The following is a 22,501-nucleotide window of genomic DNA, read 5'->3' on the forward strand; positions in this document are numbered from 1 at the left end:
GACCACAGCCGGTCGTTTCCAATGGGAGCAAATTAATCATAGTGGGCAGAACAAGCAAGGAGGTGGGCAGAGTCAAGCACGAGGTACCGAGATCCTATTGGCGCGTTCTAGCATGTATTAGCATATTTGCGTTAGTGAACGCCTACTCTGTGGATTGTGTATGTGCAATAACTCAGTTCGCCCTTGCTCTCCTTCTAAACAACGCAATTTTAAAAAACTTTGGCAAAGGGTAAAGTCTACTAAACTTAGTCCACTCTGTTTGTAACAGATTCTAGTTTTGGGAACAGAAAACTGTATTGAGATCAAATGTGTCATCGAAGAGAACATTTGCAGAATGTCGGACAAACACCATCTCGCTCCATCTTCTACCGCTGACGACCACCGGGCTTCGCTCATTGCCATATTTGCAATGCATCAGTGCAACAATAGGCCAAAGTGATCACACCATTGCACTTTCTCTCCTCAACTTTCCCCTACTGTTAATTTGGCCTATGCTGTAGGCCTGTTTTACATACAACAATTAGCAAGAGCAAGCCTGCTTCTTTCTTCAAACAGAAATATAGAAATATTAAAAATATATATATCCTTGATCACTCACTTCACAAGGCATTATTTTGCTCCTTTGCACCCCAGTATCTCTACTTGCATACTCATCTTCTGCACATCTATAACTCCAGTGTTTAATTGCTATATTGTAATTATTTTGCCACTATGGCCTAGTTATTACCTTACCTCCCTTATTCTAACTCATTTGAACACACTGTATTTAGATTTTTTCTATTGTATTGTTGACTGTATGATTGTTCATTCCCTGTGTAACTCTGTGTTGTTGTTTGTGTCACACTGCTTTGCTTTATCTTGGCCAGGTCGCAGTTGTAAATGAGAACTTTTTGTTACGGACCAAAGGAACCTTGAATTTGAAGCTTTAAATTTAAGTTTGAATTTGTAGCTTTAAAATATCTTTCTGGTGGCCAGAGTTGACCTATTTTAAGAAATGCCATTGGTTAGTGGATATAAAGTTTTTAAGATCTGATGCAGAATTTTGTTTTCTGGAAATAATCACTGTCAACTGGTTGAGGTTAGCATTGGACTAATGTGTGCTAGGTTAACTGATAGGGCCAGCTACAATGTAGCGTTCTATCACACGCAAGTAAATCGTCCATTTTAACTGGCTGATGAGCATTTTGAGACAAGTTTGGCTCCCATTGGCTCAGTCATCCCCTTTCCTTCCCCTGGTAACTCAGAATATGTTCTCAGTCATCTTAAAATAAGGGTCCATAAATAACCATGATAACCTCTGTCGTCGTTACTCTCTAAACATGCTGCAGTTAGACTTAGAATATTAAAATTATTGCATCTACTGGATGTGTTGACTGCAGGGGTGTTTACTATCTAGATCAGTCCATCCATGTGTTACAACGTATTGATGTTCAAGAATATGTGCAAGAACAATGTTCTGCAACAGCGTCAATGATGTGGAGCTTTATTGTGTACCTGGTGTGCAATGAATCACAAAAATGATGTCATTTCAGAAGAGATCCAGTTGCAGTATCCATCCAGTATAATGTGTGTGTGTGTGAAGACAGCCCACCCACCATTTTAAAGCAGCGTTGTCCTCCTCTCATGTAACCTCTGTAAATGGCGTGGAAGCTGTCCCTTCTGGACACATCCTGACCGGTCTCTTGAGTGCTTCAAATGTGTTAACAGACCCCGTCAGTGGATCAAACACACAAACAGTGTCTCTTGTGTTGTCAAAGAATGCTTGTGTGTCAAACCATACATTGACGCTCTACATGGAACACTGGTTCACTAAGAAACAAAAGAGTATTCAAGTTGTTATGTGTTAACCCCCGAAACAATCACCTCTCCTTCCTCTGTCTGTCTGACAGAACCCCACAGATCCTGCCTAAAACTGTTAGATCATCCAGAGATTCCCCGTCTTCGTTGAGCGTTACATTGGGTTGGCCGCTGCTAAAACAGTGTCATCTTAGATTAGGATACTGCTACATTCAGTGATGGAAGCCACAGGAGCCAAGTGGCACAATTTCACATTTCTATCTATGAAGTGTTCAAATGATTATGCAGTGCATTTTGAGTAAGATAATGCTTTCCATCCATTGTTGTTGTTCTGAGTGTCTTGTGCAGTAAATATGAAAATATTTACATCATCCTATACATGATAATTTTTACATCACAGCAAGCATGTGAACCTATACCCAAGGCCCATCACATTTGTTTTGAAACCTCTCTTCTTCCACTTGTTCACTATTGTGTCAGTAAAAAAATCAACCTAAATTAGTAATTGAGTGAATGTTTAATCAACAATCTATGTATATTTCCCGGGCCTTTATATTTCTAGTTGTCAGTGTAATAATTATGCTCGGTGCTTAAACTAAATGTTTCTCCCGCTCGGTTGGCCGCAATGAAACACCTCATCAGTCGCTACCAGGGAGGATTTGGATCAGTGTGTGAAATTCGTTGCTCTCAACGCACCCGCTAAGAAATTGAGGATGAATAAGTGGCGCGTACAATCAGGATGCCCTCTGAATCCTACAGTATGAAGTAAAAGACTAAAAAGTAGGCCTCAGTGGAGGCTGGTGGGAGGAGCTATAGGAGGATGGGCTCATTGTAATGGCTGGAATGGAATGAATGGAACAGTATCAGAAACATCAAACATATGGAAAACAAATATCTGTTCCATTTATTCCATTCTAGTCATTACAAAGAGCCTGTCCTCCTATTGCTCCTCCCACCAGCCTCCTCTGGTAGACCTACCCCCAACTCCACCACTGTGCATGTTTTATTAATATTTTGTTTACCCACTAGTTTCATGTTTAAAGCATGCTCTGTTTAATTCCGGTCCGACATCAAAGCCAAACGTTTACTACAGTACAACAGTAGAGGTGACTGTCAAAATAAAGGAAACAGTTGTAATTGAGAAATACAAGGTATATTGAAAGCATGTCCCACTGGGCACAGCACGTAATTTTAACATGGAAAATTTGGGTAATATTTGGTTGAGACGTTGACCAATGAGATTACAACCTATAGTCAACCACTCAAAAAGACAGACAAAAGTTAGTTGAATTTCCAATCTGCTATCACTGTGCTTTCAGCTATCTAAAAGCATAACCACACTCGAATGGAAAAACAATGTCACATTCTTGGTTTAAGTTGTCACCCAAATGTTTATCACTGCATTTTCAACCATTTAAAAGCACAGCAAAATTTGAATGGGAAATACAATGTCAGATATTTTGTTTATTTACACGACAGAATAATGTGTTATTATTGTGCTCGATCTGATAGCAGAACCAAATGACCAGGATTGCAGTTGAGATTACATGGTGCAGGCGAGCAACGCCGTTTGAGATTCCGCACAGATTATTACAGCAATTGTGAAGATCTCTACAGACCTGCGATGATTTCGGCATGCCATCTTGAACATGCACGCGTTATACGATTACATAAGAAGACCTTTAAGCTACAGTAAACTCCAAATGTGGCCATGGATGTGTTACTCATTTTGAGGTTGAATGATTCAATTTTGACGTGCCAAGTTTTATTTGTCACACGCACAGTGAAAGGCTTAACTTGCAAGCATCAGTAAGTGTGTGAGTGAGGGTGTATGTGAGTGTGTGTATGTGGGTAAGAGTGACAGTGAGAGAGTGTGTGTGTCTGAGTGGGTAGAGGCCTGTGGATGAGCATGGAGTCAGTGTGGATAATCTGTGGGTCATGGAGAGCAGTAGTTGTTAGCCATTTAACAGTCTTATGGCCAGGGGATAAAATCTGTTTTTAGGAGTCTGTTGATCTGTGCCTTGATGCACTGATACCATCTGCCGGATGGGAGCATGGAGAACAATCCATGTCTTGGGTGGATGGAGTCTTTGGCAATATTTCGGGCCTTTCTCAGACACCGCCTGACATCTATGTTCAGGATGGCTGGGCCATCCGCACCAACCTCTGTAGGCAGTGGTGTAAAGTACTTAAGTAGAAATACTTTTAAGTAATACTTAAGTTGTTTTATGGGGGTATCTGTACCTTACTTTACTATTTATATATTTGACAACTTTTACTTTTTCTCCACTACATTCCTGAAGAAAATAATGTACTTTTTACTCTGTCAATTTTCCCTGACACCCAAAAGTACTCGTTACATTTTGAATGCTTAGCAGGACTGGAAAATGGTCTAATTCACACACTTATCAAGAGAACATCCTTGGTCATCCCTACTGCCTCTGATCTGGCAGACTCACTAAACACAAATGCTTTGTTTGTCAATTATGTTGTGCCCCTGGCTATCCGTAAAAAAAGAAAATCGTGTCGTCTGGTTAATATAAGAAACTTTAAATGATTTATACTTTTGATACTTAAGTACATTTAAAACCAAATACTTTTAGACTTTTACTCAAGTAGTATTTTACTGGGTGACTTTCACTTTTACTTTAGTCATTTTATTTTATGGTATCTTTACTTTTACTTAAGTATGAAAATTGGGTACTTTTTCCACAACTGTCTGCACGGCCTACAGGTCAAGGGCGGTGCCAGACAAGGGCGGTGCCGTCATACCAGACGGTGATACAACCAGTCAGGATGCTCTCGGTGGTACAGCTGTAAAGGTTTTTGAGGATTTGACAGGCCATGCCAAAAAGTTTCCGCCTCCTGAGGGAGAAGAGGCCTTGCCGGGCCTTCTTCACGACGATGTTGGTGTGAGAGGACCATGTTAAGTCCTCAGTGATGTGGACACAGAGGAACTTGAAGCTCCACTGCGTCCTGTTGATGTCGATGGGGGTGGTAACCCCCCGTTTCCTGTAGTTCATGATCAGCTCCTTGGTCTTGCTGACGTTTACTGCCAGGTCTCTGACCTCCTCCCTGCAGTCTGTCTCATCGTCTTTGGTGATCAGACCTACCACCGTCGTGTCGTCATGAAACTTGATGTTGGAGTTGGAGTCATGCATGGCCACACAGTCATGGGTTAACAGGGAGTACAGGAGGTGGCTAAGTACACACCCCAGGGGGCCCCCATGTTGAGGGTCAGCATGGCGGAGGTGTTGTTGCCTACTCTCACCACCTGGTGTCAGGCCGTCAGGAAGGTATTCCTCTAGTCCAGGGGGAAAAGATAATTAAGATTGCATCATCTGTAGATCTGTTGGGGCAGTATAATGGAGTGGGTCTAGGTTGTTTTGGATGATGAAGTTGATATGTGGCATGACCAGCCTTTCAAAGCACTTCATGATTACAGATGTGAGTGCTACAGGGTGGTAGTCATTGTGGTAGGTAGAGTTCTTGGGAACAGAAATGATGGTGGTCAGTTTGAGATGTGGGGATTACAGATTAGGACAAGTAGAGTTTGAAAATTGTCACACCCTGGTCTGTTTCACCTGTCTTTGTGCTTGTCTCCACCCCCCTCCAGGTGTCACCCATCTTCTTCATTATCCCCAGTGTATTTATACCTGTGTTCTCTGTTTGTCTGTTACCAGTTAGTTTTGTTGTGTCAAGCCTACCAGCATTTTCCCCGTGCTCCTTTCTGTCTCTAGTTCCCGTTTTCTAGCTTTCCCGGTTTTTGACCATTCTAACTGCCCTGACCCTGCCTGTCGTTCTGTACCTTGTGACACCACCCTGGATTACTGACCTCTGTCTGCCCTGACCCTGAGTCTGCCTGCCGTTCTGTACCTTTCGGACTCTGCTCTGGACTACTGACCTCTGCCTGCCCTTGACCTGTCATTTGCCTGCCCCCTTGTTTTTGTAATAAACTTTTGTTACTTCGAAACTGTCTGCATCTGGGTCTTCCCTTGAACCTTGACAGAAAATGACTGTGAAGATGCCTGCCAGCTGGTCTGAGCATGCTCTGAGAAAGTTCCCTGGAATACCGTCCGGCCCTGTGGCCTTGCGAGTGTTGACCAGATTAAAAGCCTTACTCACATCGGTCTCTGAGACTAATATCACACACTCTTCTGGGACAGCGGGGGTCCTCATGCACAGCTCTGTGTTGAATTTGTCAAAGAGTGCATAGAATGCATTGAGTTTGTCCGTCGTAATGGACTGTAGTCCCTGCCACATGCATTGGCACCAGTGTAATAGGATTCCACCTTGTTCCTATATTGTCTTTTTGCTTGTTTGATGGCGCTGCAGAGGCTGTAGCTGGACTTCTTGAACGTGTTTGTGTCCTCAGCCGTAGCCTCGGCGTGTTACATTTAAGTGATAATGCCCAAGAAGCCGGTGTTTGGAGGATATATTGGCACGGGTGTTGTTGGGCTCGAGACGAAGTGGAGGGCCGGCAAACCGTGCCAATATATCCTCTAAAAACTGACTTCAAGGGCATTACCGGCTGTAATGCAGTTTTAACCTATCAGTATTCAGAATTAGACCTACCCGTTGTATAATGCTTTGTAAGTTAGCCTTAAAGGGATAGATCACCCAAATGACAAAATGACACACTGGTTTCCTTACTGTAAGCAGTCTTTGGACAAGGTACAGTATGACAGCAATCATTGGTTCATTTTCCCTGGCACTGTTTCCACCTTTTAGCATTTGTGGCACAAATCCAATTCAAGTCATGGGACCTATATTTGCATTTTTTACACATCATGTTCAAATCATCTATAAGTGATTTTGTTGCGCTTCACAATGCAGTTGAGATAGTTTCTAACAATTTGGAATTGATGCGCGTAGAATGCTAAGATCGGTCCCATGACTTGAATTGGATTTGTGCCACAAATGCTAAAACATTAGCATGTGGAAAAAGTGCCAGGGAAACTAAACCAAAGCATGGATTGCTGTCATACATTTTACATAGATTGCTTACTGGGAAAGGAAACCAATGTGTCATTTTGTAATTTGGGTGAACTATCCCTTTAACTTCATGATATACTTCATTACAAAAGTAATACTGAAATGTGTTTGGTTTTCAAGTCAACCAAATATCAACATTTGAAGGAGATGTGTCTTCTGCTTGGATAGTTCCATCTGTGCCATGGACTGGACTGTGCCATGGACTTTGTATTGCTGAAGTGTAGCGGAAGATCTGCATTATAAACTCAGCAAAAAAAGAAACGTTGTCTAACTGTCAACTGCGTTTATTTTTTAGCAAACTTAACATGTGTAAATATTTATATGAACATAAGATTCAACAACAGACATAAACTGAACAAGTTTCACAGACATGTGACTAACAGAAATGGAATAATGTGTCCCTGAACAAAATAAAAAGTAACAGTCAGTATCTGGTGTGGCCACCAGCTGCATTAAGTACTGCAGTGCATTTCCTCCTCATGGACTGCACCAGATTTGCCAGTTCTTGCTGTGAGATGTTACCCCACTCTTCCACCAAGGCACCTGCAAGTTCCTGGACCTTTCTGGGGGAATGGACCTAGCTCTCACCCTCCAATCCAACGTGCTCAATGGGATTGAGATCTGGGCTCTTCGCTGGCCATGGCAGAACACTGACATTCCTGTCTTGCAGGAAATCACGCACAGAACGAGCAGTATGGATAGTGGCATTGTTATGCTAGAGGGTCATGTCAAGATGAGCCTGCAGGAAGGGTACCACATGAGGAGGAGGATGTCTTCCCTGTAACACACAGCATTGAGATTGCTTGCAATGACAACAAGCTCAGTCCGATGATGCTGTGACACACCGCCCCAGACCATGATGGGCCCTCCACCTCCAAATCGATCCCGCTCCAGAGTACAGGCCTCGGTGTAACGCTCATTCCTTCGGCAAAGTAATGTCTGGTGAGGACCTGCCTTACAACAGACCTACAAGCCCTCAATCCAGCCTCTCTCAGCCTATTGTGGACAGTCTGAGCACTGATGGAGGGATTGTGCGTTCCTGGTGTAACTCGGGCAGTTGTTGTTGCCATCCTGAACCTGTCCCGCAGGTGTGATGTTCGGATGTACCGATCCTGTGCAGGTGTTGTTACGCATGGTCTGCCACTGCAGGGACGATCAGCTGTCTGTTCTGTCTCCCTCTAGCGCTGTCTTCGGTGTCTCACAGTATGGACATTGCAATTTATTGCCCTGGCCCCATCTGCAGTCCCCATGCCTCCTTGCAGCATGCCTAAGGCATGTTCACGCAGATGAGCAGGGACCCTGGGCATCTTTATTTTGGTGTTTTTCGGAGTCAGTAGAAACGCCTCTTTCTACTGACTGTGACCTTAATTGCCTACCGTCTGTAAGCTGTTAGTGTCTTAATGACCGTTCCACAGGTGCATGTTCATTAATTGATTATGGTTCGTTGAACAAGCATGGGAAACAGCATTGAAACCCTTTACAATGAAGATCTGTGAAGTTATTTGGATGTTTACCTATTATCTTTGAAAGACAGGGTCCTGAAAAAGGGACATTTCTTTTTTTGCTGAGTTTAGCTCATTTGAAATTTAAAGGCAACTGCATCCACGGTAAAGGCTGCATACAGTATGTCGGCTTAATTGGAAATTACCTTTAGATTTTAACGAGGATCTTCTGCAATACAGATTGAATCCAGTCTTATAGTCATGGCTTTTTCTTGCAGTTTGTCTACCAATGAGTAATTCATACAGTATGTTGGATTCACGTCTAAGTTAAAGAATAGGGAAAATCTAAGCTAAAGAATAGGGCTAAATCAAATCCAACTTTAAATGCATTTTAGTGGGGTGCCCAGTGGGATGCTTCCACACAAGTGTCTTTCCTGAGTTAATTAAGCAATTAACATCCCATAATGCTTAGGGTCATGTATAAAAGTGTTGCCCATAATTAAGGCTACCATGGCTAGAAGAGAGCTCAGTGACTTTGAAAGAGGGGTCTCAAAGGAGCTGATGGGGTTTAAAGTGTGTGTGTGTGTGTGTGTGTGTGCGCACGTCTCAGTCACCAGACACAACACAACTGAAAACTTACAGAAGATTCTGGACACCGTTTTCCACCACCATCAACAAAACACCACTGATAGAATTTTGTCGTGGAAGAATGCTCCCTTGTACACTCCATTTACAAGAGAGCTGGCCATGGTGCTGAAACTGGACGCCTGTTCTTAAACGACTTGTCTTGTGGAACTCCAGACATCATCCCGTTATCTTCCTTGGTTATTTAAAGTACCTGATGTCGTGAAAGTGTCACTGCACGTTTTCAAGAGATTGAATTACCTTTTTCTTACATGGCTACATCGTCAAAAGCACTAACATACAAAGACTAGGCTACAAAGCAAAGAAATCAGACAGTTACCACTGATTGCAACAAACATCGAACACTGCATTGGACCACTAATTCACAACTTTTTTTACGCCACGTCGAAGAAATGACCAAATATAAGCCATCATTTTAGATCATAATACACGAAAATTACATTTTAACTGGAGCCATCTACACCCGTTTTCAGTGCTGCAAAGCGAAGATTGAGCGAAAATGAATAACACTAGGCCTTCAGGTGATTGGTTAGACTTGCATGACATCATTAAAAGTCCATTCTCTCGTTGCCTGTGAGCATGCAAACTTGGAAAAAAAAACTGTCTCTCACAGATCAGAGCACATCTGCCGGAGTCCGAACTGCTTCATTCGAGAGAGACTTGCACACCTCAGCTCGGGGCGTTTCGGTCACCAGTCACTTGGAATTGTACTCTCCTTATCAAGGCTCTCTCTCTGGTACCTGCCGAAAGACATTCTGACATGAAAAGGCATGATGTGATCCAATATGTGCCAATTATTATGATACCGCACAAAATTAGGACATCGTCGTCTCTATCCGGGAAAAACTTATCAGAGTAAGATTGAGAGAGGGATTTTTGCCTGGTAGAGTACCATCTAAACATGCAACATGAATCCCACTAAGAGCACTGGAGCTGGTGGGCTTGAGTCCTGGAACTTTAACAGTAAGTTGTAACATTTATAATGCACTTGTCGCATTTGAAATACAACAAATGGGAAATATAGGCTATTAGAACGTGCGAAATCTAACTTCCCTGCAAACAATATTTTCTATCGTTTTTTTTAAACAATTGTGTGCATTCGGAAAAATCCACTTTTGCATAGGATGGCTGTTCAAATAACCTGTCCCCGAGTTATCATGAGCATTATTTTAGAATCCCCAAGGATAGGCTTTTTGCAGATGTATTAACATTGACGGAATCAACTACATTAATTGTTCTCAGAAATACCATTGTGTCACTCGTTATGATTTCCACCATTTATTTGATAGCACAACTTAGTGACCAAGAAAACAGGCGCGCAACAAGGTGCGCTTGATCAATTTGTATGGTTCAGCTGTGATATCTGAGTAGGCAGCCTTTGGGTTAGGCTATTATAGAAAAATGCCCACATTAAAATAAATAAAAACATTTTTTTTTTTTACATGTTGTGCTCCTATCGACGTGACGTTATAGTGGGCTATATTGGACAAAACGATGTTAAAAGATGGCCCCACTTGAAGTAAAGAAACCGTAGCCTATATATCCTTATCTAAAAATTAAAAAATCTAATGTGTGCTAACTGTTGATCTTCATCTTACGTTCGTGGTGTTTGTATATCTATCAGTTAAAGTAGTTGTAGATTATGAAGTTTGAAACCTCAGACACCATTACTTTAAGGGTTGTTCTAATGAAAGAAGGGAAACGTGCGCGTTATGGGAACGCGTGCGTTAGGATGGCACTACACAGTGCTCTTCAGATTATTTGATGAGTTAATTGGGTGGATATTTGACCCGCTGGAGTTTAGGCCAATTATGAGAGGTGTATGCTTCTGGTTCTGAGGAAGTTCATGTAAACATTCTTAATGCGTGACACTTGCTTCTCCATTTTGGTTTCTCTCTCTCTGTTTCCATTAAAATGTCTGACTCATTGCTGTTGTTGAATGAATGCATTTTTTTTCTTCATTTTTGGGGGGTGCTGAGGTTTCTAGATCATAGCTGATCATACAGGGAAACCCAGTTCAGTCAAAGCTCCCAATGCAAAAACTGTGCTGATGTCCATTTACATCTAACAGATACAATTTACATTCATCTGTAGTCTATGATAAAGTTGATATATACATTATACAATTGACATTCTCATCACAGTGCACATACCCAGTCCCCCATACTCACTGCACCTGCAACTGACACAAAGCCATTCCACAATTCATCTTACTCCCCTCCACTTCTTTCTCCCAGCTGCCGGGCATCCCTGAGAGACCTGCTTTAAAGTGTTTCAAACTTCCTGATGGCGGCTTTTTGTGCAGGCAAATGCCTGAACCTCATTGAGATGCAAAGCTCTCCCTGCAGCCCCTCGGGAAATGAGCATCCCGACTGTCAGGATTTGTGTCCCCTCTACAATCATCAGTGGCAGCAGCACACACAGGCAGACACCCAGAGAGCTCATCAAATGTCTCACAGCTGGGACAGTAGTAGTCCTGCTTATGACTTCCACAGAGGAGTGGAGTGTGTTTTTTTTTTTTGGTGTGCTGGGTTTTAATCCTGTCCCTGTTTTGGTCCATGGCTGTTGGGTTTGGCGGCATTTGGCATGGTGGACACTTTCAGCTGGTCTGATATTAACCGCATGGGACAGACTGGATGGGGTCAGGAAAGCCATTGGCCTTCAACCCAGACACATCAGTTAGGGTGCCATTTTGTTAATTGAGCGTGAGAGGCTGAGAGATCTGTGATGTTCTTTTGGCCATCCCTCTTGCCCCACCCCCTGGTCAGGGTTGTGCATTTTCTACCAGGGTTGGGCTCTTGAAACTTTGGAAATGAATAGCTTCAACTTCATATTTTTACTGAGAAGACTGCCTTCAATTCAAATTGAGCCCAACCCTGTTTTCTAGGAAAGAGTCAAAGCAAAGTCACCTACACAATTTCAATCATTTAGAATAATGCGTGGAACCTATTTAGGATGTTTACTTAGGTGAAATGAGCTCAGCCCAAAATAAACTCCTTGCGTATACACTATAGTCAGAAAGATAATGTAGTGTATACATTTGGGTCATATGCTACACCCAACCCCCATATTAACCCCAATACTCCCCTCCCTGCCTGCTTCATAACCTAGTTTTAGGACTGACGCTTCTGCAGCACTGCTGTGTGCCAACCCTGGGCACAGATGTTTCACACTGGCACAGACGGGCGTAGACTGGGATGAGTTAGGCATCGCTCTACGCCCTGGCCTGCGGGCTAAGGGACACGTTTAATGCCCTCTTCAGATTCATGAGCTCCAGGAATTTAGTCAGCTCTGACTCATGGAGAGATGGATCATCTTCCCTAGGGTTTAGTTTTCATGAGACTGCCCGCTGGGCACATCACATCATTTCAACGTGGACAGCTGAGTAATATTTGGTTGGGACCTTGATTAAATGAGATTACAACCTATATTCACCCACTCAAAAATATAGCCAAAAGTTAGTTGAATTTCCAATGTATTATCACTGTGCTTTCAACCATCTACAAGCACAACCAAATTCCAATGGGAATACAATATCAGATATTTTGTTGATTTAATGTGCTCTCCCTGTGCTTCATATAATAGCAGAACCAAATGACCTGGCTTGCAGTTGAGATAGCTTTAAAAGTCCATGGTGCAAGTGATCAATGCCGTTTGAGATTCTGCACAGATTATTACAGCAATTGTGAAGATGGCCACAGACCTGCGACGTCCTATGCATGCTACAGTATCTTGAACATCCACGCTTTATATGATTACATAAGAAGACATTTATAGTTACAGGGATCTCAAAATGTGGACATGGATGTGTTAGTCATTTTAAGTTTGAATGTTACCTTAGTTGAGTCTATTTTACAAACTAATGTATTACATTTTTTTGACAGTAGAAATAATGTTGAAGATCTGACATTGTTTTAAAGGTAGAAATTCAACATATTTTATGCAAGGTTTGTCCATGTTGAAATTTGGTTACCATGATGACATCATCCTGTGCTTGAAATTTCACCCTCAAAACAACCGTTTGTTGATTACTTTTGTCAAATCCAATGTATTTTCCATGTAGATTCGATGTCACAATACGTTGACAAATTACGATGAAACAACCAGTTTGTGCAAAGTGGGTGTAGTCTCAAATAAATTCAACTATCAATTTATATGCTTTACTTCAACAGTCTCCCATCATCCACTGTAGCTTGGAGTTTCACGTTCAGTTTTTCTATGATATTAATATTGTTCTTCAATCCAGACACTCAGGAAACACTGTTCCACAAAATTCAACCATTTTGTGGGATCAATGATAATTCATGATATATTCTTCCCTCTGTTAGCCAGGGTTGTGGACCAAATGGGAACATGATATTGGCCATATTTTTCTCATCAACACTGAAACTGTGTTCGTTTGTACTCAGTGGCTGGTGCGTGTGCACAATGCACAAATGGTGGTGGTGGGTGGTGAAGTTAGTGGGTGGTAAAGTTGGTGGGTGGTGGGTGTGCACAATACAATGATTCCATGCTGGAAAACATTGTCAAGTTAGGGAAGGGCGGAACTAATTGTCAGTGGTCAGTGTTGCTGTGTGTTATTACTGATTAACAATATTAAATAAAGTAGATTCATTTGATTAACGTTGGGTTCCCTCTAGTACTGAGCGATTAGCCAAAATGCTGTTTTTCCTGGTCATTAAACAGCTAATTGAACGACGTCTGTTCAATTACTTGAAATCCATTTAGTTTTTTTTGTTTTTGTGATCTCAATGCGCTGTTTCTCTAGAGAAAATGTGTTAATTCACAAGAGAAGTTAAGTCAATAACTATGTGGGACGCTGGGCTGACGGGAGTTGTAGTTTTCATTAGGCAAATATTCAACCTGGTTCAGCACAGAAACATAGTAATTAACTACAATGACCATAATCCATTAAACCCGTTCTTCTTGGCTCGGACAATAGTGTTTGATTGCGGTTTGCTATAGAGTACATTATACCCATAAAACCTACTGGTCAGAAAAATCCCACCATAGGGGATTTTAGAAAAATAAGGGCTGTGTTTCGGGTAGGCCTTGCGTGACATTTTGATAACCGTGTAAATCTCTCTAGGAGAAGGTGACCCGCCCCCTTGAGCATCCCATTGGTTCCTGCATGTGGGTCATGATTATCTATGCAAGTAAAATGGAGGTCAAAAGATAAACGGAAGTTTTTCATTTAAGCTATGCCATCATTGTAGTATAAATAATTCTGTGATGTTTTGGCTCAAAATGTATGTGTAATCTGTTGATTCGTTGGATAGTAGACGTAAGATATACCAGCCACCCATGCACCACTCTATCAACGCTGTAAGGAAGGGATGTAATAAATAAACAAACACAGACAGCCTCACCATAACGTTAACAGAACTGCGGGTATGCAGTGATCTGCAGGTGGGGGCGAAGGACACTGTCTACCAGTGTCCTATCCCAGTGTCGCCCCCACCTCTCACCTGTGTACCGGAGTCCTAGTTAGCAAGCTAGCTAGTGCATAGTGTCCTTCGCCCCTACCTACCAAGCACCTGCCCGCGCCGTAACGTTAACAGAACTGCGGGAAAGCAGTGTTCGGCAGGCAAGGGCGAAGGACACTGTCTACCGGTGTCCTAGCTAGCTAGTGGTGTCACCCCGCCTCCCGCCCGTGTCTTCTTCTTCTGAGAGGTTTATCTGCTGTTGGTATCCAACGTTATGGTACATTACCGGCACCTATTGTAGTCTCCTGCCTGTGTACCTAGTTTAAATCCATAGATGAAACGTTTACCAATAGAAGTATAGAGAGGGGTTCCTGCAGATGCAGGAACGCCCCGAATTGCGGGCTGCAATCGCACCCTTCCCGGCTCGGAAAGAGACGTATAGCCTACACACAGACTGCATGAGAGAGGAATGTACACAACAGAACAACAAGGTTCCCGAGGTAGCGCTACCCGATTGATAGTTGTAGTAATTGCTAATAAGCAGTCTTGAAAGTATGCTTTATGTTCTTTGAATAGTCAAGTGACTTTGTGAGACGGCTCTGCAGCAAACTTAAACAGCTACTAGCTAGACAGCTAACTACAAGCCTAGTTAAATAGGATGACTCAAAGGCTGTACAGTGTGGGGAGCACAGAGATAATGTTAGATGGTCTGGCTGGCTGGCTGCTACTGCCTGAGCAGAGATGAGATTATGACTTTAAAGGAATGAAAAATAATAAAGTCAACTAAGTATATTGTATTATTGTATTATTTCATTTTCTATTGATGTCTAGCCAATGTGGACCTGACAGAGACAATGGAACATTTTGGCCATTGAATGTTCACTATTCTTCTCAGAAGTTGTAATGCCATTATTTAATAATGCATTTAATGTTGAAAAAAAATCTAAAACTGTGATTACTTTGTAAATTGAACTGAGCCAACCTTAAAAAGCACTAATGGCTCAGCACTAGTTCCCCACATGATACCGATTATTTCAAGTCAATGGGTAGCAATAACTACACTTTTCCATGGTATGTGATCGTCTCTCTCTCCCTCTCTCATATATTTTATTGTTTGATTTCAGAGCTACAGTAGCACAAAGTTCATGTCCATTGCTATTTCATAGGAGGGCCTCATTATTCACAATGCTGCTGTTCTCCAGCAGCAGCTTTAATTACATAAGGCTTAATTGAAGAAAGCATGGCTCCTATTGTTTTTGTTTTTTTACCTTTATTTAACAAGGCAAGTCAGTTAAGAACAAATTCTTATTTACAATGACGGCCTACCCCGGCCAAACCCTAATCCGGATGACACTGGGCCAATTGTGCACCGCCCTATGGGACTCCCAATCACGGCCGGTTGTGATACAGTCCAGGATCGAACCAGGGTCTGTAGTGACGCCTCTAGCACTGAGATGCAGTTCCTTAGATCGCTGCGCCACTCGGGAGCCCATTGTAATGTCAGCAGTTGCCTATCAGCATTGCACGATACCTGTTTGTAGCCACATCCTCTATTTATAGCATCCTCTCTCATCAAACTTGCAACAACAATACGTTAATTAAATCTGATCTTAGTTAGCTACTGACATTATAACTAAGATCAGATTTAATTAACGTATTGTTGTTGCAAGTTGCCACAGTGCCTGTGACAAAGACAAAATCCACACTGAAGTCGGAGGGAGAACAGCCAGTCAAGACCACAACTAAAATATGTGTATGCTGACAGCAATCAGCCACTTTGTTATATAAATTAGTTAGTTTAGGGTTAATTATCTCATATGCATGTATTTCATTTGAATTAGAATGATGTCTGTCAACATGACATACAAACTTTCTCTCTCTCTCAGCCTTTAACCACACCATGAGAAGTTTCCCATCATTTTTAAATATAAGTTTATTTGGTAATGAAAACAGTATCTATGTTTGACATTACAGTCCCTTTAACAAGGCCAGTACATTCCTGATGGCCCAGCAGAGTAGTGCCAGTGGCGGAGATGTTTCTCTGCAGGTAGTTACAAGGCACAGCACGGAGGCCTGGATAATGAGGATAAAGGGAATCAAAAGGTAGAGCATGTACCATATCAAACAGCTTACAGCAGAGGATCCCTACAGCACGGAGAGGGGAAGTTCACTGAGCCATGCGTCCTATATTTAGCATTATTATTAGACCCTCCGTAATGTCTAGAGCTCAGAGTGTGTTCCCATCAAGCTTTAGCTTTTACAGCAGGGGTGTCAAACTCGTTTGCCCCATTGGCCGCATCCGTACTTAAAATGTATTATAATTCATCTCCGTCAAAATTTGCACAAAATATTCCTCTATCCATCGCTTTTGGAATTTCTGATGCTCCTTAAATCTCTAATTTTCGTTTGGATGACTGTTAGTAAGCTGGACAGAGTGAAGAGATTATAAATGTCCATTATCATTTCTACACGGTTTTGATTTGGTTTTAGTCATTTAAATGTCGATTGAGATCGTTTTGCCCCAAACATTTTTTAAATATATATTTTATTTAATTGTTTATCTCAAACCACCAACGAAACGGTATCCTTTCCCGGGATTGAGAGGCTGTCCCTGCTGTGCAGTCTCAATAGTTCAGAATACGATTCCTGCACATACTGTTTGCTAGCATTACCTTAACCATCACTCTTGTGTTCCAATGGCATGTTGTGTTAGCTAATCCAAGTTTATCATTTTAAAAGGCTAATTGATCATTAGAAAACCCTTTTGCAATTATGTTAGCACAACTGAAAACTGTTGTTCTGATTAAAGAAGCAATAAAACTGGCCTTCTTTAGACCAGGAGCGTTGACATTTGTGGGTTCAATTACAGGCTCAAAATGGCCAGAAACAAATAACTTTCTTCTGAAACTCGTCAGTCTAATCTTGTTCTTAGAAATTAAGGCTATTCCATGCGAGAAATTGCCAAGAAACTGAAGATCTCTTACAACGCTGTGTACTACTCCCTTTAACAGAACAGCGCAAACTGGATTTAACCAGAGTAGAAAGAGGAGTTGGAGGCCCCGGTGCACAACTGGGCAAGAGGACAAGTACATTAGAGTGTCTAGTTTGAGAAACAGATGCCTCACAAGTCCTCATCTGGCAGCTTCATTAAATAGTACCCGCAAAACACCAGTCTCAACGTTAACAGTGAAGAGGCGACTCCGGGATGCTGGCCTTCTAGGCAGAGTTGCAAAGAACAATTCATATCTCAGACTGGCCAATAAAAAGAAAATATTAAGATGGGCAAAATAACACAGACACTGGACAGAGGAACTCTGCCTAGAAGGTCAGCATCCCGGAGTCGCCTCTTCACTGTTGACGTTGAGACTGGTGTTTTGCAGGGTACTATTTAATGAAGCTGCCAGTTGAGGACTTGTGAGGCGTCTGTTTCTCCATGTGAAGTTTATTTTCGTTGTTGATTGCCCTAATCCCTTCGTTTTGGTCTTCATTTAGGCCTTAGTTTAGTCTGCGTGTTGAACCTTATGTTTATTAGTGTAAGAGATGATACTGCATACACAGATTCATATTCTATTCTCAAATCCTTCATAAAAATGATAGTGTCTCAGAAGGTGGGAGTAGTCCTATTTTGCTAAATAGTGACTATAGTCCTTGTTTGAACTCCTGATTAATGAATGGAAGTATTTGTCAGCAGCAGCTGCTGTTTGTGGCATCCTGCTGTTCAGCTTTGGCAAGTTACGTAGAGAAATAACTCTCTGTGGCTCTGGAACCGTAACAGTCTGGATAGCTAAGGTATAGGCCTATAGCTTTCTCTTGGGAAATACTTACCTTTGGCCTTGTAGTATGGGTATGTGGACACGTGTTCAAATGAGTGGATTCAGCATTTCAGTCACACCCGTTGCTGACAGGTGTATAAAATCGAGCACACAGACATGCAATCTCTATAGACAAACATTGGCAGTAAAATGGCCCGTACTGAAGAGCTTAGTGACATTCAAAGTGGCACCATCATAGGATGCCACCTTTCCAACGAGTCAGTTTGTCAAATTTCTGCCCTGCTAGAGCTGCCCCGGTCAACTGTTAAGTGCTGTTATTGTGAAGTGGAAACGTCTATAACGGCTCAACCGCGAAGTAGTCGGCCACAAAAACTCACAGAACGGGACAGCCGAGTGCTGAATTACTTGTTACTTTTATCTCTTATTCTTATTTTTTTGAAACTGCATTGTTGGTTAGGGGCTCGTAAGTAAGAATTTCACTGTAAGGTGTACCTACACCTGTTGTATTCGGTGCATGTGACTAATGCAGTTTGATTTGATGTGCAAAGCACGTAAAAACAGTCTGTCCTCAGTTGCAAAGCTCACTACCGATTTCCAAACTGCCTCTGGAAGTAACATCAGTACAATAACTGTTCGTCGCGAGCTTCATGAAATGGATTTCCATGGCTGAGCAGCCGCACACAAGCCTAAGATCACCATGCGCAATGCCAAGCGTCAGCTGGAGTGTTGTAAAGCTCGCTGCCATTGGACTCTGGAGCAGTGGAAACGCGTTCTCTGGAGTGATGAATCACGCTTCACCATCTGGCAGTCCGACGGACTAATCTGGGTTTGGAGAAGAACGCTACCTGACCGAATGCATATTACTGACTGTAAAGTTTGGTGGAGGAGGAGTAATGGTCTGGGGCTGTTTTTAATGGTTTAACTGGTTTATTTCCAGTGAAGGGAAATATTAACACTACAGCTTACAATGACATGCTAGACGATTCTGTGATTCTAACATTGTGGCAACAGTTTGGGGAAGGCCCTTTCCTATTTCAGCATGACAATGCCCCCGTGCACAAAGCAAGATCCATACAGAAATGGTTTGTCGAGATTGGTGTGGAAGAACTTGACTGGCCTGCACAGAGCCCTGACCCCAACCCCATCGAACACCTTTGGGATAAATTGGAACGCAGACTGCGAGCCAGGCCTAATCGCCCAACATCCGTGCCTGACCTAACTAATGCTCATGCAGCTGAATGGAAGCAAGTCCCCGCATCAATGTTCCAACATCTTGTGGAAAACCTTCCCAGAAGAGTGGAGGATGTTATAGCAGCAAAGGGGGGCCCAACTCCATATTAATGCCCTTGATTTTGGAATGAGATGTTCAAAGAACAGATGTCCACATACTTTTGGCCAATGGTGCAATAGTGCCACAGTGAAAAACATATTCTCGGATAATACTAATTATTTTACAAATTATATTACTGATCAAGTTTATACTATCCCATTGACTACATTTGTTGATGCTTGTTTTTTTACTTAAAAGCCAGGCACTAACAACTCAAATATTGAATCCAATGATGTATAATTGATCCTATTGTATATAGCATTAGACCTATGATAGCATGTCATAATATATCATCCTGTATGTTCATAGATATTTCATAATGCAACCAGTGCCTTATCCTGGAGGATCACATCTTTACCACTTACGAGTTCATAAATCTATACCGCCGTCTATACTTTAAGATGGGGTGACTAAGATGAGTACCCCCTCCCTGCAGCAGTATGCAAGCACATGCTCACAGTCACAAGTGACAAGGTATGCGTTCTTAAAATAGGCCCGGCTCAGATTCAAGGCTGTTTGCTGGACTATATAGTGACCCGCTGTTGTTAAAGTAGAAAGCTCCTTGACATTAGATAAACAGGAACTGGATCAAACTTAATTAGAAACGGATATAAAATCCCTGAGCTGAATGACCCGTCATGTATATGTAAACATATCACTGTAAGGATTACCTACACCTGTTGTATTTGACGTATGTGACAAATAACATTTGATTTGTACCTGTATTTGATCAAATATTGTATTTTGCCTGCAGTATCAAAGACCAAAATGCTTTTTCCACTCCTCAATTGTCCAGTGTTGATGATCACGTGCCCACTAGAGCCGCTTCTTCTTGTTTTTAGCTGATTAGGAGTGGAACCCGGTGTGGTCATCTGCTGCAATAGCCAATCGGTGACAACGACCGAGTTGTTTTTGCCCACAGGACTGCCGCTGAGTGGATGTTTTTTGTTTGTTGCACCGTTATCTTTAATCCCTGGACACTGTTGTGCACAAAAAGCCCAGGAGGCTGGCTGTTTCTGAGACACTGTAACTGGTGCACCTGGCACTGACGATTATACCACGCTCAAAGTCGCTTAAGTCATTCATTTTGCCCATTCTAACATTTAATCGAACAGTAACTGAATGACTCGATGCCCGTCAGCCTGCTTTATATAGCAAGCCATGATCACCTGTATCACTGTCTGTAGGAGCTAACCATTTCCGTGAATGGGGTGGTGTACCTAATAAGCTGGCCGCTGTGTGTACTTTACCTAGCTACTGATTACTTCACACTAGAAAACGTTAAGCTATACGAACGCTACCCTTAAGAAAAATATAATTTACTTGACTAAAGTTACTTTGAAAAAGTAGTTCATATCATCCAAACTACTTCGTGAAAAATCATCATATCTAAATCTGAAATGTCATAGACTACAAATTGCAAGAACAGATCCCTCTGGAGTCAAATGTTAACATGTGTAATTGAAACACAAAAACTATGTTTCAAGTGAGAACTACGCAGGTCTGTTGCCGAAAAAAAGGAAATTCTTTATTTTCTTTTCATGATCAAAAATGTAGTGTGTAGTTCCAGTAGTTAGCTAGATAGCATGGCAAAAACGTAATTAACTACTGGAACCAAGCTACTGCATATTGTAGTTCAATTATTAATTGAACTACAGTAGATGTAGTTCACTACTCCTGAACACTGCAAGATACTGAAACTAAGAGCAATTTTAAAGTTAGCAGCCGGCATCTCTGTCTGGCTGGAATCAAAAAGAATGGGTTATTCAGTCACCGCCCCACAAGTGCGTAATATGGATTTTAGACTGGTTTGATCTCCTCTGAGTTATTTTTAACTTCAAAGTTGGCTGAACAGTGAAAAAGAACAAACCTATGATATGACCGTAGGTGGTTTCATTTGATTCCTGCCTCTCAGTTATGGAGAAGTTAACAGGTTATGGACCGAATCCCCTCGTTCTCTGTTCCACCTTCCGTAGGTCAGAGCAGTGTACAACAACAGAAGACAGTGGGCATTAAAAGCAGTATGTCACATCCTATATTCTGACTGAAAGACCGGGGCCATGTCTTTCATCATTATTGATAAGATCTCCTGTGTCCCCTAGCAAAACACTACTTTGCCATTAGAGGGCAGCCTTTCAATGATATCACACAATCACACCGTCAAGCTCTTCTAAAGACATGCTGACATACACACGTTGCAGAAACACATCATTGTAATATGGATTATGGCAAGTTGTTAGCTGGTGTTTTGTCTGATTTGATCTCCTTATTGAATGGGGTTTGTTTGTTGTTCTAATGCCCTGCCTTGCATTTCTACTGTTGTTGTTTTTGGTATTATTTGATCGTGTTTTATACAGTTGGGTGTCCAAACTACGACACTACAAACAGAATACGTAATGATACTGCTTTAGTAGTGTCTAGCCCTAGACAGTGCAGAGACAGACTCAGCTACACTTTCAACAGTATCTCCTCCTGAAGCTAGTATTCTTTAACAGAAGTGTCTTATGCCGGAACTTACTCCCTGTAACTTTTCTGTTTGCATTACAAAGATTTACAGTTGGCTGACAACTGAACATTTCCAGCTGAGTATCAGGGTGGTTTGCCGACGATGACGAAACTTAGGGAGATGCCTTTTATATTCACAGTACCTCAGTATTTAATGTGGAGGATCCATTGCTGACACAGATAGTTATCCATGATAATTTGAGCTCAGAGTCACATTCTCTTACACATCAATGTCACACCGCAGGCTCGGCTTCTGTATTTCCATCTGTTGTTATTCATTAGTATGCGAGGGGGAAATACCTTAAAATACATCTAACTCAACTGCTTTAGAGAGGCTTAAATAATGAACCTTTGGGTCAATCTAAATGACCTGAAAGAGATGTTGATATTTAGTGGTGTGTTTAATTTCATTCTCTGTGATGTCTTAATTGAATGTACAGACAGCTGCACAGAGCATGCTGTAGAATACATCACTGAGGAGCAATACAATGTGAAACTCTCTTCACCCAAGGCAATTCACCAGGAATGCTGTCCAGACCCATGTTCATGTCATAAACCTTTTGTCTGCTAATTTGTTCATGGGAGCTA

The 22,501-nt window shown here is 41.9% G+C and overlaps 1 protein-coding gene across 11 annotated transcripts in view; it reads left to right on the top strand.

The window, feature by feature from the left end:
• Nucleotides 1-22,501, top strand: part of LOC112263501 (muscarinic acetylcholine receptor M4) — a 156,268-nt gene that overhangs the window by 124,425 nt on the left and 9,342 nt on the right. The window contains exon 1 of one of the 11 annotated variants that reach the window (XM_024439869.2): nucleotides 9,259-9,842. The exons of the other annotated variants lie outside the window; for them this stretch is intronic. Within the exon in view, the coding sequence (XP_024295637.1) occupies nucleotides 9,788-9,842 (55 nt within the window). The 5' untranslated portion in view covers nucleotides 9,259-9,787. Of the gene's footprint in view, nucleotides 1-9,258; nucleotides 9,843-22,501 lie in introns of those variants that run through there. 11 annotated transcript variants of the gene reach the window in all.

This window comes from Oncorhynchus tshawytscha, linkage group LG12, assembly GCF_018296145.1.
Source record: "Oncorhynchus tshawytscha isolate Ot180627B linkage group LG12, Otsh_v2.0, whole genome shotgun sequence".
NCBI lineage: Eukaryota > Metazoa > Chordata > Actinopteri > Salmoniformes > Salmonidae > Oncorhynchus > Oncorhynchus tshawytscha.